Source organism: Ooceraea biroi, chromosome 1 (assembly GCF_003672135.1).
Source record: "Ooceraea biroi isolate clonal line C1 chromosome 1, Obir_v5.4, whole genome shotgun sequence".
NCBI lineage: Eukaryota > Metazoa > Arthropoda > Insecta > Hymenoptera > Formicidae > Ooceraea > Ooceraea biroi.
Window position 1 is genome coordinate 6,089,595 of NC_039506.1, and position 22,983 is coordinate 6,112,577.

Consider the following 22,983-nt stretch of genomic DNA (forward strand, 5'->3'; position numbering starts at 1 on the left):
ATTGATTGGCTACACAATTTTCGGATCGATATAATATTCGATTATAAATATCGACCTAAGTTTTATATTAAAGCCGTCAACTGTCATCTTAAGATATTTGTTAGCCAATCAGAGAACTGTATTGATATCGTTTACTTTGAGATGGTGAAGTCCTTGCCGTTGTATCAAATTGACGGGCAGATCCATTTATAGCCTCTCCTTTCGTAAAGAAACATAAGGCAAGCAAACGATGGCAGGGATTATTACAAAAACTACAAACTTTGCAAAAGGTAAGCGTAATTTTCTAAATGAAATATTATCGTTGGATGTATTTTCCGACGCATTTATGTCGAACGGAGTTAATCTTGTAACTCGTGTATAACATATTATGTAACATTTACTTTTTGTTATATCTTTATGACATGATCATTTATGCACGAAAATTTCTCACATCAAAAATTTGGTGTTAGTATTTTTGTCAGATGTTCGTAAGAATTGTGCCTTTTTTAAGGAGAATTTTGAGTTTGCGTTGAGGTTATGCTCTTAATGACAACTATGAATCTGTATATCAAATGTATATTATGATTGAATATACTTGTATATTCAATCAGGAATAAATATGTATGGGATAATTTTAATTTTAGAAAGAATTACATATTTTCAACTATTTGTGATTTACTGAAAATTTGCTTTTAATAAGTAAGGTTCTATATTTTAGTACGAAATGTATGGTACATATTCTTTGAAATAAAACATTGCTAAAAAAGGTTTAAAATTTCTGTGACCATGTAAGAGATATTAACAGTAATAAAATATTTATTTACTCAAAATTTCACCAGCTTTTACTTCAAATACGATAGATATTATCACAGAAATATATGTTCACGATCAAAGATTTATTCATACCGTATAACAATATTGTATATGAATTCCAGTTAATGTCATGCCTGTTCTGCAAGTATGGATGCAATATGCAAAGGTAGAAATGTCACCACCCACGCTGAAAGACATTCCTGCAATTCGTAGTGGCTTTTCCAAATTAATTCACTCCGCGCGAACTGGCCGCTACCGTGATGTCACTGTGCGTGAGGCTGTTATAAATTCCTTAGTAGCTGCTGAGATATATTGTTGGTTCTTCGTAGGAGAGTGCATTGGAAAACGACACTTTGTTGGATATGATGTATAAATATAATGTGTATTTAATGTCTCTCTTACATAGAAAAAGAACAATGTATAATTATAGACCAGCTCGCAAATACACAAATATAAATTGAACACTTCCATTTTCAATGCGTTATATTTATTATAATAAAGTTTTGCCATTTTGTTGAACATTCATTTATATTTATTGTTTACCGTTATCTCATATCTTGCTTTAACAAATAATTATTTCAATGTATGTTGACTCGCGTATTGCCATATGCAGATTGCAGCGGTAACGTGAACATTCAACGACCGTATAACGCCTACTTGGGGTATTTCCACACATGCGTCGAATAAAGGTACGAAATTGGCAGGTATACCGTCCTTCTCATTTCTATAAAATATCAGTATTATATATACATTAAATTAGACACTATCTTGAGGTAGTACACCACTAAATAGAAATTTAGTTACCCTAGGACAAGAACTGTCTTCTCCATGAATTTTGTTTCCACGAGATTTACACTATTGGCTGTTTGTTCAACACCAATTAAAGACCATCCCGCATTTTTCTTTTCTAGCAAGTATTCCTGTAACTCGTGCGGTTTTACCTATTATCATATTAATTATAACGTGTTATATCTTCTATTAATATCTATACAAATAAAAACTTAATTCCTAAACTGTTATAAAGTCTTTTTTTTTAATGTAGAGAGAGAGATTCTGCTTCATAAGGCTTCTAAAATTTTTAATACTATTTTTATTTATAAAAATACGTATTTAACTGATAAATTATTTGTAAGACATTCAAATACCTGTAACATATTTATCCATTTTTCGGCAGAAACACTGAGGCATTGAAATTCCTTATCTTTTATACAATCCAGATTAGCGACAACTAATGTTTTAACTCCAAATATTTCACATGTCCTGGCAATTCCGCCTAAATTTGGTGGTCGACTAACAAAAGATGCTACAACTATCAGACTTTTTTCGTATAATTGTGACTGTTGTTGACATATCGATTCTTTTATCTCTTCGAAAATTTCATTGTATAATGAAACGGTGATTTTTGATGGATCGATCTTTTTCTGGATATCGTGCAAACCTTCCAAATAAGTTTCAATGTTGTTTGCCAATGGATCTGTATCACCTAAAATTTCATTTTGTTTGATATCTCATAAATTGCATAATAGAAAATACTTTTTTGTTTCACTGATTTACCTGCAAGAGGTTTTGTGAGATATATGGAAACTTTAGTCTCGGATAGAAATGAATCGATATTATAAAGCTGTAGAGGATGATTATTGTTTCGTTCAAATGTAAATGCTTCGAACAAGTTTGGAGTAATCCATTCATCGCAGCTTACATTAGTCAATCGTGGTAATTCAAAGAAAATCGTCTATAAAAATCAAAATCATATGCATAAAATGTATTAGTAAACTTATCTTGATTATCATCATAGTGTTTGAAGCCAAATTTAAAAGTATACTTGTAAGCTGTAATTATTAATTGCATGAAAACTGGAAAAGTAAAAATCATCCTGTATCCTAATTGAATTTTTTGTTAAACTTCCTTGTTGCAGGCTAGCTACAGCTGCCTGATATATTCCATTGTATTCGGAGATAATGTGATCACCATCTGCTTTTATTAATTCATATAATTGAACCAGGATAAACTGTATATCGAAAATATTCAATAATATTAAATAATATTCGGACAGATATGGAAAAGAAAGTATTTTAATTTTTCAATGCTTCTCAAATTTACTTGCCTGGTTATACAGACGCATATTATATTGTTGGCCTAGACAACATTGTGCTATGTATGGTAGGGCTGCTCGAATAAAAACTTGTTGACTGTTACTCGAAAGAAGTCGCGCAACATGATAGATAATACTTGCCACAGAGATCGTACATCCTGGTCGTTTTTCAATGCTCTAAAAAGATGTATACTATGAGTCAAACTGGACATTCAAAGATTCCTTTTTTTAAAGAAAATTATAAAATTCAGTCAAGTTACTTCTGCGAAAAATTTCCATAGTTTGTCATGCAAATTAGTATTTTTCGCAAGTATTCGTATCATTAACCATTCTTGCATCAATCTTACACTATGTTGATTGCTTTCGGAAAAAATTAAATCACATAATTTTTCTTGCAGTAGAACAACAAGCTCCTGCAAAACAATTATCTAATTAATTACTAAAAATAGAAATCCTAATCATATATCAGAAATAGAAATAAAGAGAAAAGTAGAAAATAAAATATTTGCTTTAATTTATATCTGATATTTGACTTTTAACTTAAAATTTATGAAATTTAACGTATAATGTTAAAAGGTTTAACTAGCAATTAGTGTGTGTGTGTGTGCACTTACACACCTCATTCATACCTCATTCAAAATCGGTTCTAATATCAACAAAATTTGCATCAACCTGTGCTTCAATTTGTGTAAGTAAGAATCATTAAAATATCTTTTGTTTTTGTATTTTTCAAGTATTTCCAGTATAAGCGACATAATTTTTATTAAATAATTTAATTCCGGATAACTAATTATTCTGTGCAATACTACAGTTGCCTGTGCTCTAACTGCAGCATCATTGTTATAATTCCTGTTAATATAATAGATCAGTGTACAATATTTGTAGTTGTAAATATTAATAACAATTGTATAATATTGGCAATTAATAATAACTATAAAACATTGAAATATTATAACTTGATATATAAATTGATATAATATTGATAATCCCCGCAAATGCTTACAATGCTAAAATATGTTTAGGATAATATTGTGCTAAATGTTTAGCAATAAATAAATGAGCATGATTTTCAACTCTTTTATCACGTCGTAGTACAGGACCATGAAGAAGACAACTCAATAACGGTTTTTCTAGATGCATTAAATTAGATTCATTCAATCCGTTTAATTTAGAAAGTATTATCCTTTTAAATCTTGGTATATTATCTCCTTCTTCCGTTAATTGATCAATGTGCTGCAAAACAAAAGTAAATTATAAGCATTTAATATTCAAAGTTCTGATTCCTCGTTATAGATATCTAACTTACTTCTGCAGTGACGTCTACAACATTAGGCAAAAGGAAGAAGTTGTCATTTATAATAACTCCCATAAGATTTTCTATCGCTAACCAGAAGGTATTATTTTTCTTACTGGCAAAGATACATCTCCAGCACAATGCGAAAATATTTTTTAAAGTTTCTGTATCATCTACACCGGTTATAATTTTATTATCAACTATTATAGTCAATATCGTTGCTATCTCAGAAATAATTTCCGTTCCCCCTAACTCTAAAAATTGCAGCAAATTATTTAACAACATGGCAGTAGAAAGCCATGAATGCACTGGAGAATTTATAAGATATTGACGCATAAGTTTCGAAAGAAGCAAATAATACTCCGATGTAATTTTTCCTTTCAAATTTGTCGCATCGACGTCATTACTAATATTTGTCAGATTCGCCTGTACATTTAACAAATATTTTGTATAAAACGTTTTTGCGGCTGGTGAAACCAATATGTCCTGTGTCAGGTGCAAGACATGTAGTCCGTATAAGTATTGCATACTCTGATCTTGTTGTATATTTTCCAGCAAACGTATGCTTTCGCTTTGCAATTTCTCTGTGTAACTAATTACGTCTTTCTGTGGCATGGATAAATTTGCATTAGCGATATGTGTGGAAATGATAATTATGTATCTCGTGTAATTTTCGTAGGTGAGATTTGTCGTCATCTTCTTCATATGCTTAATTAAAAATTTGAAACTGACGTGTATGTCTAACGACATCAAACACATCACGATGTCGGGCGGTTCGGTTACTCTTCTATTGGAGAGATTCATCAAATGCGATATAAATTCCACGACATTGATGCTCGAGTGCATATCAGCATAAGGTCTAACGTCAATGGCATTTAAAATGAACAGCCAATTGTTTAATGCTTTCATAGTAGGACACATTTTGGAGGAAAGTATAAGATCAGCGTCGTACAACAGATATATCATTAATGCAAATGTTCTGGGATTTATTTGCAGATGACAAACATCTTCAGATGTTAAATATTTTGTACAAACATCTTGCACGAAAGTTATTGCGTCTGTTTTTGCTAACACTTTTTGCAACCACATCGCGATATCATTCCAAGGAATTGTCCCTCTAACAAGACCTTCACCGGCAGGAAACGTAGCTACGGTATTAGCGAGCAACACTAAATTGTCTATCTTTTGCACGTATTTGGGAATTGCTCTTAAAAGCTCAATTTGCGAGGCCGTACGTAACACGTGGGAGTGCATGTTCAGATTTGTCTCCACTAAAGATTTAACGGCGTTCAATTCGTTTGCCTGCCAGTTGCCGTGTTGGATCTTCTCGTACGGAATTGTGCGTAACGTATGCATTACGTAAAATATCGCCACGGGGCCCCAGGCTGCTCGACTAACTTTATCGAAAAATTTATTAAGCAAATTTCCTTTCGCTGCACATTTAAGAAACTCTGAAAGTTCTTTCACAATCTCTGGATATTCTTCATTAGGCTGACACTCATAAAGAAAGGTGTTGTTCAAAATACTCACAAATAATTCAAGAAACTTATCATTAAACACGTTGTCATCTAGTTTGCAAGCCTGGTATACGCCCCATTTTGCGACATTATTATTCTCATGCTGCAAAATTTTCTCGAAGACGCATTGCAACCATACGACGTTAAAACACTCGTTGCAGGATTTGTGCTCCCTGTTTGCCTTTACTAAGCTAGCTACGTGAGTTAAAGCTGGCGCTACCAAATGGTATTGCTTCTCTTCTAGCGCTTCGTACACCAGAAAGAATTTCTGCTTAACCGGCAAATTCATATCATCAGATTTATTACAAATAAACGGAGTAATTGGAGCTTTCGTTGATCCCAAGTTTTCTATGCAAACTTTATCTATCGAATCAATTGCTTTTTTCATTATATACAAAGCCTGCTTGCGATATTGTTGCAAGGACGACCGTAATCCCTCCAATATCAATAACCAGAATGTGCTTTTACTATAGATCTCATGGTGTATGTAAATTAAATCCATTGAGTGTGACGACGTAAAACATACGTCTGCCACAATACTTAAACTGGTGAGAGACTCTTTCAAATCACTTATCTCATTCAGAATGTAATCCCACAGTGGAAACAAGACACATTGCGGTGGGAAAGTCTTCGTTAATATGGGAAACATTGAAGCAAACAGTCTCCACTCAGCATCTTCCTTCACCTTCATCCAAGACTTTATCACCTCCACGTATATGGAACTGAGATTCTTCAATTCTTCTTCGTTACTCGTATCCTTGTGAAGAAATTGATGCAAGTGCAAGGATTCTAAAAAGTATTCCAGTATCTTCATGTACATAATTCTGGTATCGCTGCTCGTGGTATATGCACTGCTCGAGCTGAGAAAATCTTGCAAATGTCGTTTGATTGACTCAGCGTCACAGTAGAGCACCATTTGCAGAATGAAAGTGTCACGTAAGACTAAGATTTCTGAAGCACTTCGCAAATGTTGCACAGGAAAAATTGCTTCAATAGGGAAAAAATTGCTAGGAAAACAAATCTTCTCTGCATCAGGTATCGAGCATCTCTTTTCATCCTTCTTTTCAGTGGCATCATTAAATACAATTTGGTACTCGTGACATAACAGCATTCGACAAATCTCGAGTTTACTCATATCCAACTTTTCCTTAATTAGTTCACAATTGTAAACTCGTATTAAACGATGAAGCATAACAAACACATTCTCGACTTTATCACTTGCAGTTTGCAAAGCCGAAATATCTAGTGTTGAGAAGCGCAAATAACGATTATGTAGATCCATTGTGCCCAATTTAATTGTTTATATTCTATATTAATTTTTTGGACTGATTAAATGTTTCTTATTTTTTAGAATAGTGCAAGATACACATTAAACACTTGATACTTTCTTTCACCTGCAACATGTATTTATGTATTGCAAATAAATTAAAGAGATGAACTTATTATTACAGTCATGAAAATAAGTACTTCTTACTACTTTTTATCAAATATGCGATTAATTATTCCAGAGATATGTTTTCATTCATGACAAATTCACTTTTTATTCTAACCAATAAAGTACACGTTACTCATATGATTGAGAGGTTAAGATAGCAAAATACAAAAACGTATAATCACTTGAATATATCTATCTACATATCTTATTTAATAATGTCTTTATATTATAAAATGATATACGCGATTCACTTTTTTTATTTTAAACTGACAATTCGAAATTATTTTAAGTTAGAAGAGCACTTGTAAACATATCATTCCGAAAACACTTATATACGCATGCCCATGGCCATCAGGCGCGACTGACAAAATTGAAAATAATTAAAATAGATCTGTTCTTTGCAATAATTGCAATTGCATCACAGCTGGTTTAAAGCTTTATTTCCATTTGATGATAAAGATTTTGCAAACGTGATTAGTCGAAGTCCAAAAAATATAAAAATAAAAAGACAATCATCATATTTTAAAGAATTTAACGATGTCGATTTTCGTGCTCGATTTCAGTTATTTAAAGAATAATCTGTTACTGCAGTGCGAACAGATCCAGCAGGAAATTTCTCATAAAACGAAACAGTAACATAACATTTTTATAACGTATAAAAATCAATTGTAAGAAATTCACAATGAAATTAATAATATAAAATAATTGTGATTATTATTATTAACATTTATTATTATTTAATGGTCACGTAGATAATATATGTTCAATTGAACTCGAATTTGTGGAATTGGGCCTGAATGAATATTTTCCTCGAAACTTTGCGCGCCATAATGCAAAAAATATTGAGTAGGTAATAGTTCTCTGCGCGATAATAAGATGGCGCGTCAAGTATCACGTATTTTTGAATAGTGCAAGCTGGCCGGATGGCGATGCCAAGGCCCTCTTTTTTTATACAATAAAAAAAAAATAAATAGTGCAATTTTTGAATACGTTGTCTCTGGTGAAATTTTGCTATTGCTTATTTATTATTACTAAAACTTATGATAAACAATTTTAACATTTGAATAAAATTGATATTTTAAATTTACGTTAATTGCCTAATATTAAGTTATGTGAACAAGACCACTTGCAAGCTTAATTGAATGATCGCACGGTTATCATTAGTTCCGCTAGCAAATTGTAATAACTTTTCCGATTATTACGCTGTTGTTACGGAATTCTTGTCAAATTGTGTAGCAACATAATTATACAACAGTGCTACATTCAGCTGAAATCTTTGCTAAATGCCGAGACACTGGAAGATACAAGAAAAGATGTGGAGAAATGCATTGCATCAAAACTCAATTTTGAAATATATTGGAACGCCGAGAGAAAAAAGTCAATTATAAAATTCTTTGTACCATCTTTTATTTGCAATTTTAATTAAACGAAGTCCGACGAAACTATTTAATGATGTAATCATAAGATAACCTCTCCTCTATCTCGTTTCTTTAGATCATAATCGAAATCTTACACACGTGAAGAGAGATAAGCACTGCTAGCAAAAAACTACAGATAAAATCGTCATCGGAGAAACTGGGCGCCGATCCAACGTGTCGCAATATATGACGATATATTCCTACAACGAGCGAATAATGTTGCAACGCACGGCACGTATAAAATGCAAATAAAAAAAGGAACTGCCGGTTTTATTAAAAAATCCACAACTTTTTTTACGCTGTTCTGTCGGGAACGATTTATTTACTTCATTTCGCTCGGACGCGTTCACACATTTTCGCGCGCACGAATATATCTCGTATATGTGCGTCTTTTTTTCGTATCGTATTCTTTATCGAGAGGTCTTATACCCCTCGATAATTTAATGACAAAATTCGCTATTTTATTCGATATTTTATTCAGTATTTTACTCGGTATTTTATATACATTTGACGACATTCGTCGCTTCTCCGAGTTACAGGATACGACTTGTCGTATATCTTAGAGTATCGATATTATAAACCTGTATAACGATAACGACATCGTCGTTATGAAGTTAGAGAATAGATATACAGAAATCAATCGTTGAATCCGTTAATTATATGCATCCGAGACGCGCGATGAGACATGCATGTCACGCATCGTCTGACGAATCGTTCATAGGTCCCAGACTTCCGAGTATGTACCTACTGCCGTGTGGCGATCGTCCAAGGACGAGCGATCACTCGTCAATATCGTGCACCACGTGTGGAAGCGATACTTAACGGCGGAAAATTTATGTACATTTTCGAGAGAGAGGAAGTGAGAGGGACACGTACATCTCATGAATATCTTAATTATCACTAGACCTCTTCATTAGCCTCTTATGAAAGGTCTGTCGGGGGGAATGGCAAAACAACACACAATGACCAGTCGACATGATTTGATATCGAAATAATTCAATAATGCAAAGGTATGCAACGCCGAGCAATAACAAACGGCCGGTGCCTGTCGACGCGTCGCTCGATGCGACTCTCGCATTCGAGGTTAACTATGGAGACTCCGCGTCTCGCTGATATATATTAGGTTAGAGTTACCGCACGAACGAAGAAAGAGAGTTCCTCCGACTTTTATTTCGCGCATACACTCCTGGCTTCCGTAAACTGCAGTACTGCACCCGCATAGAGCGGAGGTGAAACGTCGGTCGTCACCGTGACGTCACGCGCGCGTGCGCGGCGGCGCACGTCGCATCAGTCTCGTGCATCAGCTGGTCGCGACTCGCTCGCGGGAACCGCGTGCCAACCGCGGTGGAGTTTGGCGGAAATTCGCGGTACGTTACACGAGGCACGTGAGCGAGCAAAACGAACGATGAACGACGGCGATAAGCACGGTGCCCTGTTATAGCGGGTGGTTTTTTCCCCGTTTAGATAACTGCGTTCGATAACCCGTCGGCGAAAGCGCAACCGTCGCGTCCCGTCAAAGCGATAGAGCGTGGCTCTCGATACGGCGTCGACTCTCGCGAGTAACTCGACGCGAAATTCGTTCAAGGACGACAACTGAGGGCAACTGCAATTTAATGAAGGAAACGAGAATCTCGTGAACGTTTTCTCTCTTGTTCTCGATTCTTCCTCTCTCTCTCTCTCTCTCTCTCTCTCTCTCTCTCCGTCTCGGCGTCTCTCGCACGTCCTACATACGCTTTTATAAGGTTCATCTGTCACGCGCGCGTGATCTGTGATACCCGCCGAGACGAGGGTGACAGTGCCGCGATAAGAGTCGGTTCTCTCTCGAACGGTGCGTCAGTGCCGTGGTTCTCGCGATTCTCGCCCACGCAGCCAAGTTATCGCCGCTGTCTGTCGAACCGGACCCGCTGAGTGTGCTCGAGAGAGATAATCCAATCGCGTCGTCCGCTCGCTCGACTCTTTGCGGCCCTTGCGACAGGATGTCAGCCAATAATCTCAGCGAAATCGAGCCGTTCAATAAGACGCCTATGGAGCAAGAATCCTGCCAAGGTAGACACGCTCGGAAATTTCAACGTGAAGCGATTTCTCGTTACAGCTACGATAACGTTATCGCGCACACCGATCGGGAAGGATCGCTCGATAAGCCGGCGATGGTCAAGTTATTGACTCACTTATCGTGAACTGACACACCGGTTATCCACGGAAACGTTCCAATTAAAATCTATGAAAATTTGAATGCAATACTGTTACAGTTGATTGATCGACCGTGCAAACTTTTATCTTGCAGTTAGATATTATGAATTCATATTTCGTTATTTTCTATAATCGTATTTTAACCAATGATTAGTGAGAGACTTATTCTTATTACCGACTATTAACAAAGATTTGTGATGAAAAATTTGATCAACTGATTTTTTACGTGAAATCTACATAAACATTTATACTTTAAAGTAATCAGGAATTATTTTTATATATGATTCTATTTTTATATCTATGGTTCTTAGTAAAAGTGACGATGTAAAAGATGCAATAACGAGTTTATTTCTTTCCATAAAGATCACGATGATCACGTAATCATAGAAGGAAATCTAAAGATCAATGCCGACATCAATACGGAGATTGAAACAGCAACTCATGCGGAACCTTTGACCCCGGAAGAAATTCGATGGTTTTACAAAGACGGTGTCGACAAAAGGTGGAACGAATTCTGCGGATATGACAGCCTAAGAATCGAAAAGATTTATCAAGAACGTCAATGTTTACTCGGCCAAAGTAACAATGAGACGAACAATCTGCCGCCTGCTGAGAAAATCGTGGTCAGAGGAGGCATGTACGACGTTGAGATTGACAACATGAAATGTGTCTCAATTTATTGGCCAGGTAAATATCACGCGATTCTTTTACTTTTGTTTATATTACACTTCATGGTCCATATTCAGGACGCATTTACAACGATAGAAACGCCTCTTAAAAGTGGCTCTAAAATCACCTGATTGGCTGAGAAGCCACATTGAAGGCGCTTTTATTTTTTTATAAGTGCGTTCTGAATATTTATATTTATTAGTTAATATTATTTCCATTTTGTGTATTGTTTTTCGTTTGTTTTAATTGTATTGTTCTTTATTATTTACATGACTGCATATATGCATATCAATTGTAATTATTTCTCAAATCAACATTAACACGAGTTAACGATTAATATAATCAGTTTAAACGGCAGTTTGGATTTCTGTATATTCGTCGCGATCGTATGTAGTGTGCGTCTTTATACTGCAGAGATTACTTTGTCCTTGAAGTTATTATAGCCAATTCATATTGACTGCGTGCCTATTATGACTCGTAGCATGTGCAAAGAAACAACAGAAACATAATACAAGCAACAGATTTTATCACTGCAACAAAGAATCTGTTAAGAATATTATGAACAACTGTATTAATTATGCTTGAAACAACAATTTATTGTGACCGATCTGGCAATACACTGGTGAAAACACAGGACGTTATTTCACTTGAAAAGGACCACAATTGATGGTCGAACGTCGTGTGTTTTCACCAGTGTATTGCCAGATCGGTCACAATAAATTGTTGTTTCAAGTATATAAACAACTGGCAAATTTACTCCATTCATTAATTTGTATTAATTATGTTGTGCATATGATTTTATTATTTTAACTGTTAGTAACACTATATAGTAATGTTAATGGAAATGTAGCTTGCTCTAGCATAAGAATTATCACGCTTACGCGTTATTATCTATGTGAATATTTGCTAAAGGCGAAGAATGGGAAATCATGAGGGGTACGTGGTATTACGATAACAGTTGGATACCTTTGGAAACGGAACATTCCAAAGTGATAGAAGAGATTCATCTTAAGTTATTCCAAAAGGAAGACAACAATCAAAGTAGCTCTACGTGTGATACAAATGCGCCGCAGTCTTGCAAAGGTGAGTTTCTTTCATTTAATTTTGTCCCCGAAATTTCTATATAAAGATTTCTTTATTATTCTGTTCTAATTATAATTTATATTCCATATAAATGTCTATATTTCTACATAATACTTTCAATATTAAATACTTTGTACCACTCTGTTTTATTATTCTCATGCTTTTTTTTAGTATTACATACCGAACAATTCCCGGAATTTCACGTTGATTGGCACTCGATTAGTGACATGACGTTGTATAGCGAATACACACCCACGAAATTAATGCGTAGTGTCACATCAAAACTGGGTTTCGCTAAAAGTGAGTACATAGATAATTAAATTAATTAATTAATTAAAGCGAGTACGTAGATAAATAATTAAACAAGATATAAAAATGTTAAAACTGTATTTTCGCACATCGTGACATGGATATATCCTCTTCTCTTTTCTTTTAAATTTTCATAAGTTTTTCCTTTATAAATTTGCAGCAACAGGCTACCGATTGAGAAGGAGCTACAAAGCACTTGCGAGTATGGAAGACAAACCGCGCGATATCGATCACATTGTATTTGTTGTTCATGGTATAGGACAAAAAAGAGATACAGGAAAAATTATACGTAATACTACATGGTATGAAAATAGCACGGTTACCTTGCACAAAATATAATAACAATATTTTTCTTGGCGTAACCGCTTACGCCGCTTACATGTAAACATTAACGAAACGACAGTTTCAGAGACTGCGTGGATTGGCTTAAGCAGAAATATTTCCCGAATTCCAAACATAGAGTGGAATTCTTTGCAGTCGAATGGCGGTCATCATTAAAGCTGGACGGAGGTAAACAATCTCGCGGGAGAAATATGATATTAGATAACGTTAAATTCAGCGAAGGTGTGATTTTCTTTCAGACATAGTGGAAGCCATTACGCCTTATAGTGTACTGAGTATACGTCACCTGCTGAATACATCAGCGATGGATATTTTATATTATACAAGTCCGCTCTATGGCGCTGAGGTCAGAGCCGGCTTACAAAAGGAGTTGAACAGACTGTACTTCATGTTCGCGAGTCGGCATCCTGGTTGGCAAGGGAAGGTATCAATCTTGGCGCATTCCCTGGGCTGCGTGATCGTCTATGACATAGTTACCGGTTGGATGGGACCTGATACACGACTCCCGTCCCCGCAGGCACAAGAGATCTTATTGCAGGGGCTACAGTTTCCCGTAAGTTCGACTTCCTGAAAACAAAAAAATGAGTGAAATTGAGGAAAAAACTAGAGAAAATATTACTCAAATATGTAATATTAAGATAAGCTTGTATCACGAACGTCTCCTGACACAGATTGAAAACCTATTTTGCCTGGGTTCGCCGCTGTCGGTATTCCTAGCGTTACGCACACGCACGCCATCCAATAGATTAGATGTGATGCCGCAAGGCTTGTGCAAGAGATTCTACAATATATTTCACTGGTCTGATCCAGTGGCTTACCGAATGGAGCCACTGCTGGAAAGGGGCTACAGTAAAATCGAGCCGGTTCTCATACCGCCATATGGAGGCGTTGACGGCCAGCAGATGCCGCAGTCGCCCTCGTTAAGTAACGTCGATCCAACTCTACCGCCTACAGGTACTTCATTTTTTTGTCCAAAATCAAATGAAGCATATCTATAGATGATAAAACATTCTTATCGACATCATAAATGAAAATTAGGATAATTGTTGAATCTCGATATGTATAAATGAACACACAAAATTGGCACAGATAAATTCAATGCGCTTATTCTAGCGGAAGTGGCTAATTGAGAATTGTTTAAAAATATGAGGATTTTGAGTTAAGGATATCTGAAATAATGTGCTTATATATCGATAGAAAACGATGATAAAGATGATAAAGATGATAAAGATGATAAAGATGATAGTCCGGGGGATGCACCGAACCGTAATGCGGAGAAGGGATGGAGTCTTTGGGATCTAGTGCGAGGTGGTTGGAATGTTAGAGAAGGTCCGTCTTCGCCGACGCCTGACTCAAATCCACCAATCCGTCCAGGTCAAGGTATCGAAATATCAGTATATCCGAATTCTCTTTATATCTTGCACACGAGTTACTTATAAATCTTTTGTTTCACTAGAATTAGCGCAACGATTGGATTACGTGCTACGCGCAATCGGCTTAGGAAGAAATTATTTGTATACGGTGGCAGCGCACACGGCATATTGGAGCAACTACGACGTCGCTTATTTCGTATTAACGCGGCTCTTCCCAACACTGGAAACGTGATGGCGGTTGAAACGTTTCAACGCGGAAACTATGGAAACTCGTCGATGGGTTCTCATACGATGTTCTAGTCCATTATAGGCCTGCCTGATGATTGTGATATCGCAAATAGGCCTACCACCAAAATAATATCTGTGATAACGGAAAAACGATACAATAATGTTGCGAATTCTATGGGGTTCGGTGATTTTATATATTGTATCCGCATAATTTACAGTATCAAGTTACGCAGAAGTTACGAAGGAACCCCGTTTCTGCTCGTATTTTCTAATCGAAAGTAACTTGTTTGTACCAAGCACTTTAGGTGCGATTGACATTTCTACGTAGCATAATACATTAGGAGCATGAAGAAATGATAAGCGAGTTTTACGAATTACGTTACCCCCCCCCCCCCCCCCGATAGAAATATAGTTTATGCGAAATGTTTATTAACTAAGTGCGATATACTTTGAAAACTCTCTATGACTTGTTACGAGATGACAGTTGTTTTCGAATAGTTTATCGGCAATTGATATATTCTCATTGATTGCCTTTGTTGTATATTGCCATATATAGATAATATATTTTACGATAAGCCAAACGCTGACGCGCTATTGCTTTTAAGATAGAGTGAAGTGAGAGGCAAGGTAATGCTTACGAATCTTTCTTATACAAAGTATATTCAAGCAGCTGGTCGCGCGAGCTAGATTTGGAAATATTCACGAATATTTCGAGCATAAAACACCACAATATTAAGTTAAGATTTTGAATAGTACAATAAGATATACGCTACTTAAAAACCTAATGACATAATTTCACCTTTCTGATTTTATATCTTTAATAGACTATTCGTATCATGATACATTATTTCATATCGTTTCAAGGAGTCTGCACAAAATATTCCTATGAAAGAGTTCTTTAACCAAAATTAATTTATTAAAATTTATTATTAAGATGAACTTTTGAATACAAAAGAAAAAGAACTTAATACCAACAAATATAACAGAAATACCAACTTTTCAGTAAAATTATCGAAGAAATAAAAATTTGTAACTCTAATAAAATATATCTAAATTGAGTAATTTAAAAATGCCGTGTCTATAATTTAGTATTATAATGGAAACATCAAATAGTGTTATACATAACATATATAAGTTTTATTTTATTTTAGGGCAAAAATAATTTGTTTATTGAAATTTTGTTGATAATTAACCCAAAGAAGGAGAAGAATAAGATTCTCTTTACGTTGAAAAATAACCATCTCTATGCGTTATTCATGCATTTTAGCGTGAATAACGCATTTTAAATAATTTATCACTTAATTATCGAAATGCAAAACAATAATATAATTTTATTTATAATTATTGAGAGTTCTGTCTGTCTGTGTCTGTGTGCGTGTGTGTCCCATGTGTGACTGTACTTATATAGAAATGCATAACAAGTTGTCAATAATTATAAATTAAGTTATTAGTAAATTTCAGTACAAAATTTATATTTATGTTTACTGTTGAAAAGAATATATTGTACAACAGTTAATATTTATGATAATAATTTGCTCTATGTTATTATATATATTATATGATGTCAGACGAAAATAATATCGCTTTGTGATGTGTATGAAAGGAAAACGCTCTTTATCCAAATTTCATTTAATGTTATTATCGATATAAGTCGAATAATTAAATAGCACGACAATAATGAAGAAATTCATTATATGAACTTTTTTATTAGAAAAGGACACAGATATCAAATTTTATATGATACGAAACACACATCAATATCAATAGGCCTATGGGAACATCCATATAAGTGATTTTCTTTTTTTAATTTTGAGAATTGTATTCATTATCACAATGTGATAAAAAAATCTGCTTTTTAAGGAACGTCTATGATAGCTGTAATGAAAGCTGATAACGATAAGTAATCTGCCATATGACATAATATCATCATTTATAGTTACTTTTTTGAAAGACGGAATACTTAAGAACTATTGAACCATCCTTTCAAATATATTAGAAAATAGTAGATCTGAATAAAAAGTTATGCGATTTGAAGTACATTCTATATATCTGAGATATGCAAGGCATATTATATATAATACTTTTTCACGAGAATATTATTTACCAGAATAATATATCAGTAAATAGCAATTATGGAAAAATTTATAATCAAAGAATCTCGTATTACTTTAAAAGAATTTAAATTACTGCTAATAAAATTATTATCTTTCTTAATATACAAATTTAAAATAGTTTGTATAAAAATGTCTGCGGATATGTTCTTCATAAGACTAAATAATTGTAAGAAATAGCAAAGCAACAGATATCGTATCATTATGTTTATACTATTTCACGCGTTTTTCCATATTTATCTCTATCACACATACTCTATAGTACAATCGGTGCAATCTACACAAAAATCGATATATCGCAAAACTAATGATTTGATATCTTTGGTCAAGGAAATGCGAGTAAAAAATAATATGTTTATGACATTGATTGAATGTATATGTTTTATACTTCAGCAATCTTATAACTTTAATGTTTCACAATCATTGCAAAGCAACATTTTTTCTTAGATAATGAAAAATTTTATATCTGTTCTCTATGCTGCGTTATGTAATTCGAAAACATTTTTTAAATAAATACATTATGAAAATGCCACAAAAATGTTTTTTTCTGAAGAGACCATTTTCTTATATAAATACTTTCATTTCTGGTATGTATAAAAATTAAGGACTGTCTTTTCATAACTCGAAAAATTCTATTAGAATATTATTTTATGAATGATTTATTAATCGTAGTACACAGTATAAAATTGGATCAGAGTGACTAATAATAAAAATAAATTAAATACAATTAAACTATTCAAATGCACACTGCGCCAATATTAAACCCCATGTTCAGAAAGCGCTTACAATGGTAAAAGTGATCTTCAATGTGACTTCTCAGTCAATCAAGTAGTTTTTAGAACCATTTTTAGAGGCGCTTTCACCGTGCGCATTCTGAATATTGGCCGAAAGTATGCAAGTACTTTAGTACCTTAGTAGCGTTTTTTGACGCATGACGATGCACGAGTACGATTCCGATAAAAAAACATTTTAAGAACAATAATATATTCAAGTAGCTGTAATTTCCCGAATATAATATAATGAATATATGTAAAATTCGATCAATTTGGAACTTTTAAAGCGTATCTAATAATATGAGATAGCATACATGAACCAATTCGTCTTTTTGTATCAAGCTATAGTTAAAATTATTTCAGTATATTTTTCAATAATGCGTATTGTATACGAATAAGTCATTGAATATGCTATATCGATATATGTTAATGCGAATTAACATTATTGGAAAATAGCAATATTTGCTATCTTTCAATAATTAGTACATAATAAGAGTCTATTTAAAAATACTTATATATTTATCTTACAGCAGATTCTCTTAAAAAATTATTCATTTTCTTAGAAAAGATTAAAGAAATAAATTATATGCAGAAGAAACAAGATACGATATTCTGTGTTTGAAGAAAATTTAAACTGGCAAAATTTATATCATCTATAATGTGGTACACACTCACTCGACAAAGAAAAAAAAGGAATAGAAATAAAACATGAATATTTGTATGTAAAGTTTCGATGGAATGCAACCTTAGTTATCGCTAACATTCATGAATATAAGTCACCAGTAATACTTTTGCACTTAGCAACTAGCCACAGACAGAGTGCATGTAAGAGAATAAGCAATATGTATTTGACAGCACGCACGCATATGTACCTTGGTCGAAGAAAACACACACGCGCACGAAAATAACGTTTAATATCATTTAGCAATTTTCGCATATAAGAAGTCGTGGCCACATATAAGTAGAAGCGATTTAAATATTCAAAATATCCGTATAGCTGTAGTACATGCTACTCGAAACTTTTCTTTTTTTATTAAATACGATGTTCATTATTATGCAGATTCGTTACTATGTACCTTCAGGGAATTTATATATGTTAGGAAAGTTACTCTGCAAAAATAATTCGTTACAATTACTGCTGCTTGGCCAAAAAATAACTCATTAGTTATTAGTCATAAATTTTACGACGTAAGTATTTATTTTTCATAATGCTTATATAGGATCAAATTATATTTATAAATTATAATAGTATAATTTGATTAAAATATAATATTCATTTCATTGTTACTGAATGCTTCATCGCTTGTTAAATTACAACCCGATGAAGCAATATCGAAGACAACATATGTAGAAAAATTAAAATGCAATTTGCAATTTTGATTTAATCCAAAAAATAAATATTACATTATAGTAAATATTATTTAAAGCCAATATAAATCTATAAAGTAATTATAGAATTAGCTGCTTATGACTTATGAATTAGCTAACAAGTGACATCAGTCATTTGTTGCTCGAAACATGTAACAAAATTATCGTGTTAGAGTTACGGGTAAAAAAATAATACAGTTACCGGAAAAAGTAACTGTAAACACGTTATAGATAATTAGAGTTCTAAAATATAGAAGCGCGAACTCTACCCTCTACTCTGTCGCCGTCGTTGCCATCTTAGGCCAGTATAGTGATGCTTCAGCCAACAAAAAGATGAATTATCATGAGAATCCGATACATGTATGCTGCTAGGCACAAATAAAGAGCCTACAATGCCAGTGACCCGCACTTATTTAACACAGAGAAAATATTTCTACTTACCGTAGCCACAAGAAATAATAATATTTAAACTTCATATCAATACTATATTTGACCACATTTGATTAGGAAGAGGGAGTAAGTTCGCGCCTCATCAATTTTACGACTCTACAAGTAATGAGTTACTTCTTCACCCTGAATATCTTCCACGTATAAATGAAATTATTCTAGCAATAATCAGAACTCTGTGGTATTCGTAACTCATCATCAATCATCGGAATAAATCATTACAGTTTATTGTGATATCATTATCCTGTTCACGCAAGTATAATGGAAATTAATTATATAAAATGGTCTATCTCTATAAAATAAATCAACATACAGGATTCTCTTATAAATGCTACTTTATCACATATTAGTGAAAATAAATTAAATTATCAAGAGACACGGTAGTGTCTCGCGCCAAGTATACGCGCAGCGAGACCGACCGTGTACTATTACGCGACGCGACGTTTTCAGAGACGCTTAGTTTAATAATACACGAGTAATAGCCATAAAAAGTTACGATAAAAGTATGAGTAATAAATAAAAAGAGATATCAAGATCATCATCATCACTTCTGGGACACAAATCGCGTTTACGGAAGAGAAGCACGCAAAAGAGTAATCAATTACATACGTCAATTACATAGTGCGCCCGAAGTCCGAATATGCAAAATTATTAATATTTAAGGAGACTAACACGCGATATAAAAAATACCTATACATATAAAAAAATTTGGCAGCGCTTCACAGTCTGAATAAAATAGAAAATCTTTTAGAAAATTCCTTAACTGGGTAGGATAAAGAGAATACCGTTCGCGTATATCTGAGTACAGTTCAGTCTACAATTCTCTTGCCGCGAGTATTGCGGGGAATTTTTTTCTCTAAGTTATATATATGTAAAAAAATATCAACAATAAAAATACATTCTCGTTGAAAATATCGTCAGTGAGAAAAACTATTTCGTCCGAGAGAGTTTGCTTCCAGAAACGCGATGCAAGGTATATATATCCCACTCTGTGGTTTCCTCAGAAAGTACACTTTCCTACTCAAAAAGTATCTTACGCAGCATGCACAAAAGAGCATGGTCTGTGACCGTGTAAAGATACAGTATAGTTCCCGTCAAGATAATACGCCGATAGTCTACAATTAATTATATTTATATTCCGATAGCTCTTACGCTATCTTATGTCTATGAGTTGGATACGAAGAGGCGTACAAAAACTGACACATTTTATCTATGCCATTTTCAATTCAATCCTTGATTATCAAAATGTCAAATTTCGAATTCGTGGATTTTTTATTTAAAGCAAAATTACCGATCCAAAAATCTGAAAAGTACTGAATACTTTTTTTATCTCCTGTTCGCATCCACATTTGTTCATATCTTATAAGAATATATATATATATATATATATATATAATATATAATTGTATATAATTACGTCGTCAACTATTAATCCTTTTCTGTTCTATGCTATACTTTGCTGGATCGTTTTCCGTATCTTTCTACGTCTTTCTCAAGCACACCTTTCTGCTCTTATATATTACAGTTTGATTCACATTTATACACATACATAATAGTCCACTTGCCCCCGTGGTCAGACGCACGGATTTTCTTTCACGGCTCACAGATACATAGAACAGCAACATTCATTTCTCATTGCTAGATCGTTCGTTAAAACATCGTCATCCTTCGTAGCATCGAAAACGAGTTCACACATTGTCATGCACGGATATCTACACAAATTCCCTTCCTTTATATATCGCTACATTACATTTTGGCTTTCGCGTTAATTGTCATGATTCGACAGGTACTACTATACGTCGCACCACAAAGGCATGATCATCATCCTCATTCGTTAATCCTGCACGTAATCTCAATGTAGAACATCCATTTATATCGATTCATTTAAAAATAATCGAAGTACATATCTGTGCCGTGAGAATTTCGCCCCCGGAAATTCAACGGACAACGCGCGCTAGCAGAGAAACGAGTTCCCGGCTATCAGATCCTAACACACAGACCGCACAGCGACAACAGAAGCCTGCCTAATCGACTCGACCGTACATAGGTACAATGTCCTTCTCTATCCAAAAATCGCAGTTGGAGTGACCCTGTTCGAGTAACGTATCCTGACCGACAACCAGCACTCGCTTCGCGCCGGACGGATCGGCCTGTGCAACCTCGCCGTGCCACACGTAATGGTTGAATAATTGCTGCATAGCGGATACGTGCCTCTTTTCCGCGGGCGTAACAGCGGCGTAGGTCCCGAGAATGGCCGCGGCGTCGCTATCAGGATCGGCCAAGTATCGACGCGGTTGAGTAGCAATGTAAAACGGTACGTCATTTCTCATTCTGGCGACCGTCAGCAACGGACAGACTACGCGGATGTCGGAGATCATGGTAAGCAGTCCCTTCAACGTGGCGTTGTAGCGCCTGAAAAAAATAATACTTTAGTCTGAGAAATTGTAGTGATTTACATCACATTAAAAGAAGCTAAGAAATGACAAATAAAATTTTAGAAGATAAAGAAAATTTTAATAAGATATTTTTTGTACGTTCTCTCTTTACTTCAACCGAGTAGTAGTATTAGTTTACATTATTAGATTCATTATCCAATATATATATATATATATATATATATATATATATCGCTATTTGTCACTTGCAACACACTTTCCCTCACCTCAGAGCTTCATCTGTCAAGCCAGAAGTTCCAATCAAGGATTCTCGCACGATTTGTGCGACTTGGGTAGCATTGAGAGTAACGTTCGGTGAGAGATATCGCGGCGGCGTGCCCGAGTGTGCGGTAGTACCCATTACAATTTTCACCGGTAATTTCGTCTCATTTCCAAGAATCTGACCAACATGCACCTGGAGAATCGTGCCATCCAGCACGAGCCATTCGTGTCTTTTGCCCTTGGTAGAGGCGGCCTCTCTCATCATCGGTAGACCTACATTACCCATGTGCCACATCTCTGCGACATCCATAAGCTCCTCGGCGCTCTTGCTTCTCAGACAGGCGGCGTTGCTACACCGAATTGAGTCGAGGAACGACTTGCTCAGTTCCTCGGATTTGTCCAGGTCTTTACCGGGGAAAATCGCACTACCGCTTGATATCCACACTTGTGAAAAAAGGCCCTTAGCACGACGACTACCGATCAGCGTCGTCACAAGAGTACCGCCTGCTCGATGTCCCCACAGAGTGACGGATGTCCTGTTGCCGCCAAAGTTCTCGATGTTCAGCTGCACCCACTGAAGCGCCATTATGATGTCCGATAGTCCATAATTGCCTGAACTCGGTGGATGAGACGTTCTGGAGAGGGGCTCGGCGGCCAAGAATCCGAAAACGCCCAATCTGGTGGAAATATAATGAATAAAAATGAAGCACAATATTTTTTCTTACGGCTTAACACATAACGGTGATACATTGATATTTATAATATAAAATATCAATGAGATGCTAATGTGTGTCTTGAATTACTTATATTGATATCAAGGATTAAAACAATCAGAGAACGAATCAATTACAAGTTAATTAGAAGTCAGTTAGGAGAAAAAGAATA

At 34.8% G+C, this 22,983-nt stretch overlaps 4 protein-coding genes across 5 annotated transcripts in view; 2 read left to right on the top strand and 2 right to left on the bottom strand.

Moving 5' to 3' along the window:
- The first annotated feature begins 88 nt into the window (after positions 1-88).
- Positions 89-1,262, top strand: LOC105277804 (ATP synthase subunit g, mitochondrial). Its single transcript, XM_011336430.3, has 2 exons — positions 89-269; positions 915-1,262. Exons 1-2 carry the CDS (start codon positions 230-232, stop codon positions 1,163-1,165), a joined length of 291 nt encoding a protein of 96 aa, XP_011334732.1. The 5' UTR covers positions 89-229; the 3' UTR covers positions 1,166-1,262.
- LOC105277805 lies at positions 1,154-9,676 on the bottom strand. Of its 2 annotated transcripts, none has more exons than XM_011336434.3 (11): positions 7,170-9,676; positions 4,191-7,089; positions 3,888-4,117; positions 3,514-3,733; positions 3,145-3,297; positions 2,897-3,061; positions 2,615-2,800; positions 2,347-2,524; positions 1,938-2,275; positions 1,597-1,733; positions 1,154-1,516 (listed from the first exon to the last, which is right to left on the bottom strand). In XM_011336434.3, the coding sequence occupies exons 2-11, from the start codon at positions 6,975-6,977 to the stop codon at positions 1,366-1,368; spliced, it is 4,545 nt and encodes a 1,514-aa protein (XP_011334736.2). In that variant the 5' UTR covers positions 6,978-7,089; positions 7,170-9,676; the 3' UTR covers positions 1,154-1,365. The 2 variants fall into 2 exon arrangements, with proteins under 2 accessions (XP_011334736.2, XP_011334735.2); XM_011336433.3 differs by having other exon boundaries at positions 7,163-9,676.
- A 597-nt stretch (positions 9,677-10,273) lies between these two features.
- On the top strand, positions 10,274-16,338 carry LOC105277799 (phospholipase DDHD1). The gene is made up of 10 exons (XM_011336425.3): positions 10,274-10,594; positions 11,102-11,425; positions 12,320-12,490; positions 12,662-12,790; positions 12,960-13,101; positions 13,203-13,309; positions 13,381-13,694; positions 13,813-14,095; positions 14,339-14,521; positions 14,598-16,338. Exons 1-10 carry the CDS (start codon positions 10,525-10,527, stop codon positions 14,744-14,746), a joined length of 1,872 nt encoding a protein of 623 aa, XP_011334727.1. The 5' UTR covers positions 10,274-10,524; the 3' UTR covers positions 14,747-16,338.
- A 1,156-nt stretch (positions 16,339-17,494) lies between these two features.
- LOC105277800 (neurotactin) overlaps positions 17,495-22,983 on the bottom strand; it is a 28,423-nt gene continuing 22,934 nt past the window's right edge. The window contains exons 6-7 of the mRNA XM_011336426.2: positions 22,104-22,775; positions 17,495-21,853 (exon numbers count right to left, since the gene is read on the bottom strand). Coding sequence (XP_011334728.1) covers positions 21,466-21,853; positions 22,104-22,775 — 1,060 coding nt within the window. The 3' untranslated portion in view covers positions 17,495-21,465. The remainder of the gene's footprint in view (positions 21,854-22,103; positions 22,776-22,983) is intronic.

Bases quoted from the DNA above. Each gene is read 5' to 3' on its own strand.
- LOC105277804 (XM_011336430.3), top strand. From the start codon at position 230: ATGGCAGGGATTATTACAAAAACTACAAACTTTGCAAAAG. The intron at 270-914 runs GTAAGCGTAATT...TATGAATTCCAG, and splicing joins AACTACAAACTTTGCAAAAG to TTAATGTCATGCCTGTTCTG.
- LOC105277805 (XM_011336434.3), bottom strand. From the start codon at position 6,977: ATGGATCTACATAATCGTTATTTGCGCTTCTCAACACTAGATATTTCG. The intron at 2,276-2,346 runs GTAAATCAGTGA...ATGAAATTTTAG, and splicing joins TCTCACAAAACCTCTTGCAG to GTGATACAGATCCATTGGCA. The intron at 1,517-1,596 runs GTAACTAAATTT...GATATTTTATAG, and splicing joins AAGACAGTTCTTGTCCTAGG to AAATGAGAAGGACGGTATAC.
- LOC105277799 (XM_011336425.3), top strand. From the start codon at position 10,525: ATGTCAGCCAATAATCTCAGCGAAATCGAGCCGTTCAATAAGACGCCT. The intron at 11,426-12,319 runs GTAAATATCACG...TATTTGCTAAAG, and splicing joins TGTCTCAATTTATTGGCCAG to GCGAAGAATGGGAAATCATG. The intron at 14,522-14,597 runs GTATCGAAATAT...TTGTTTCACTAG, and splicing joins ACCAATCCGTCCAGGTCAAG to AATTAGCGCAACGATTGGAT.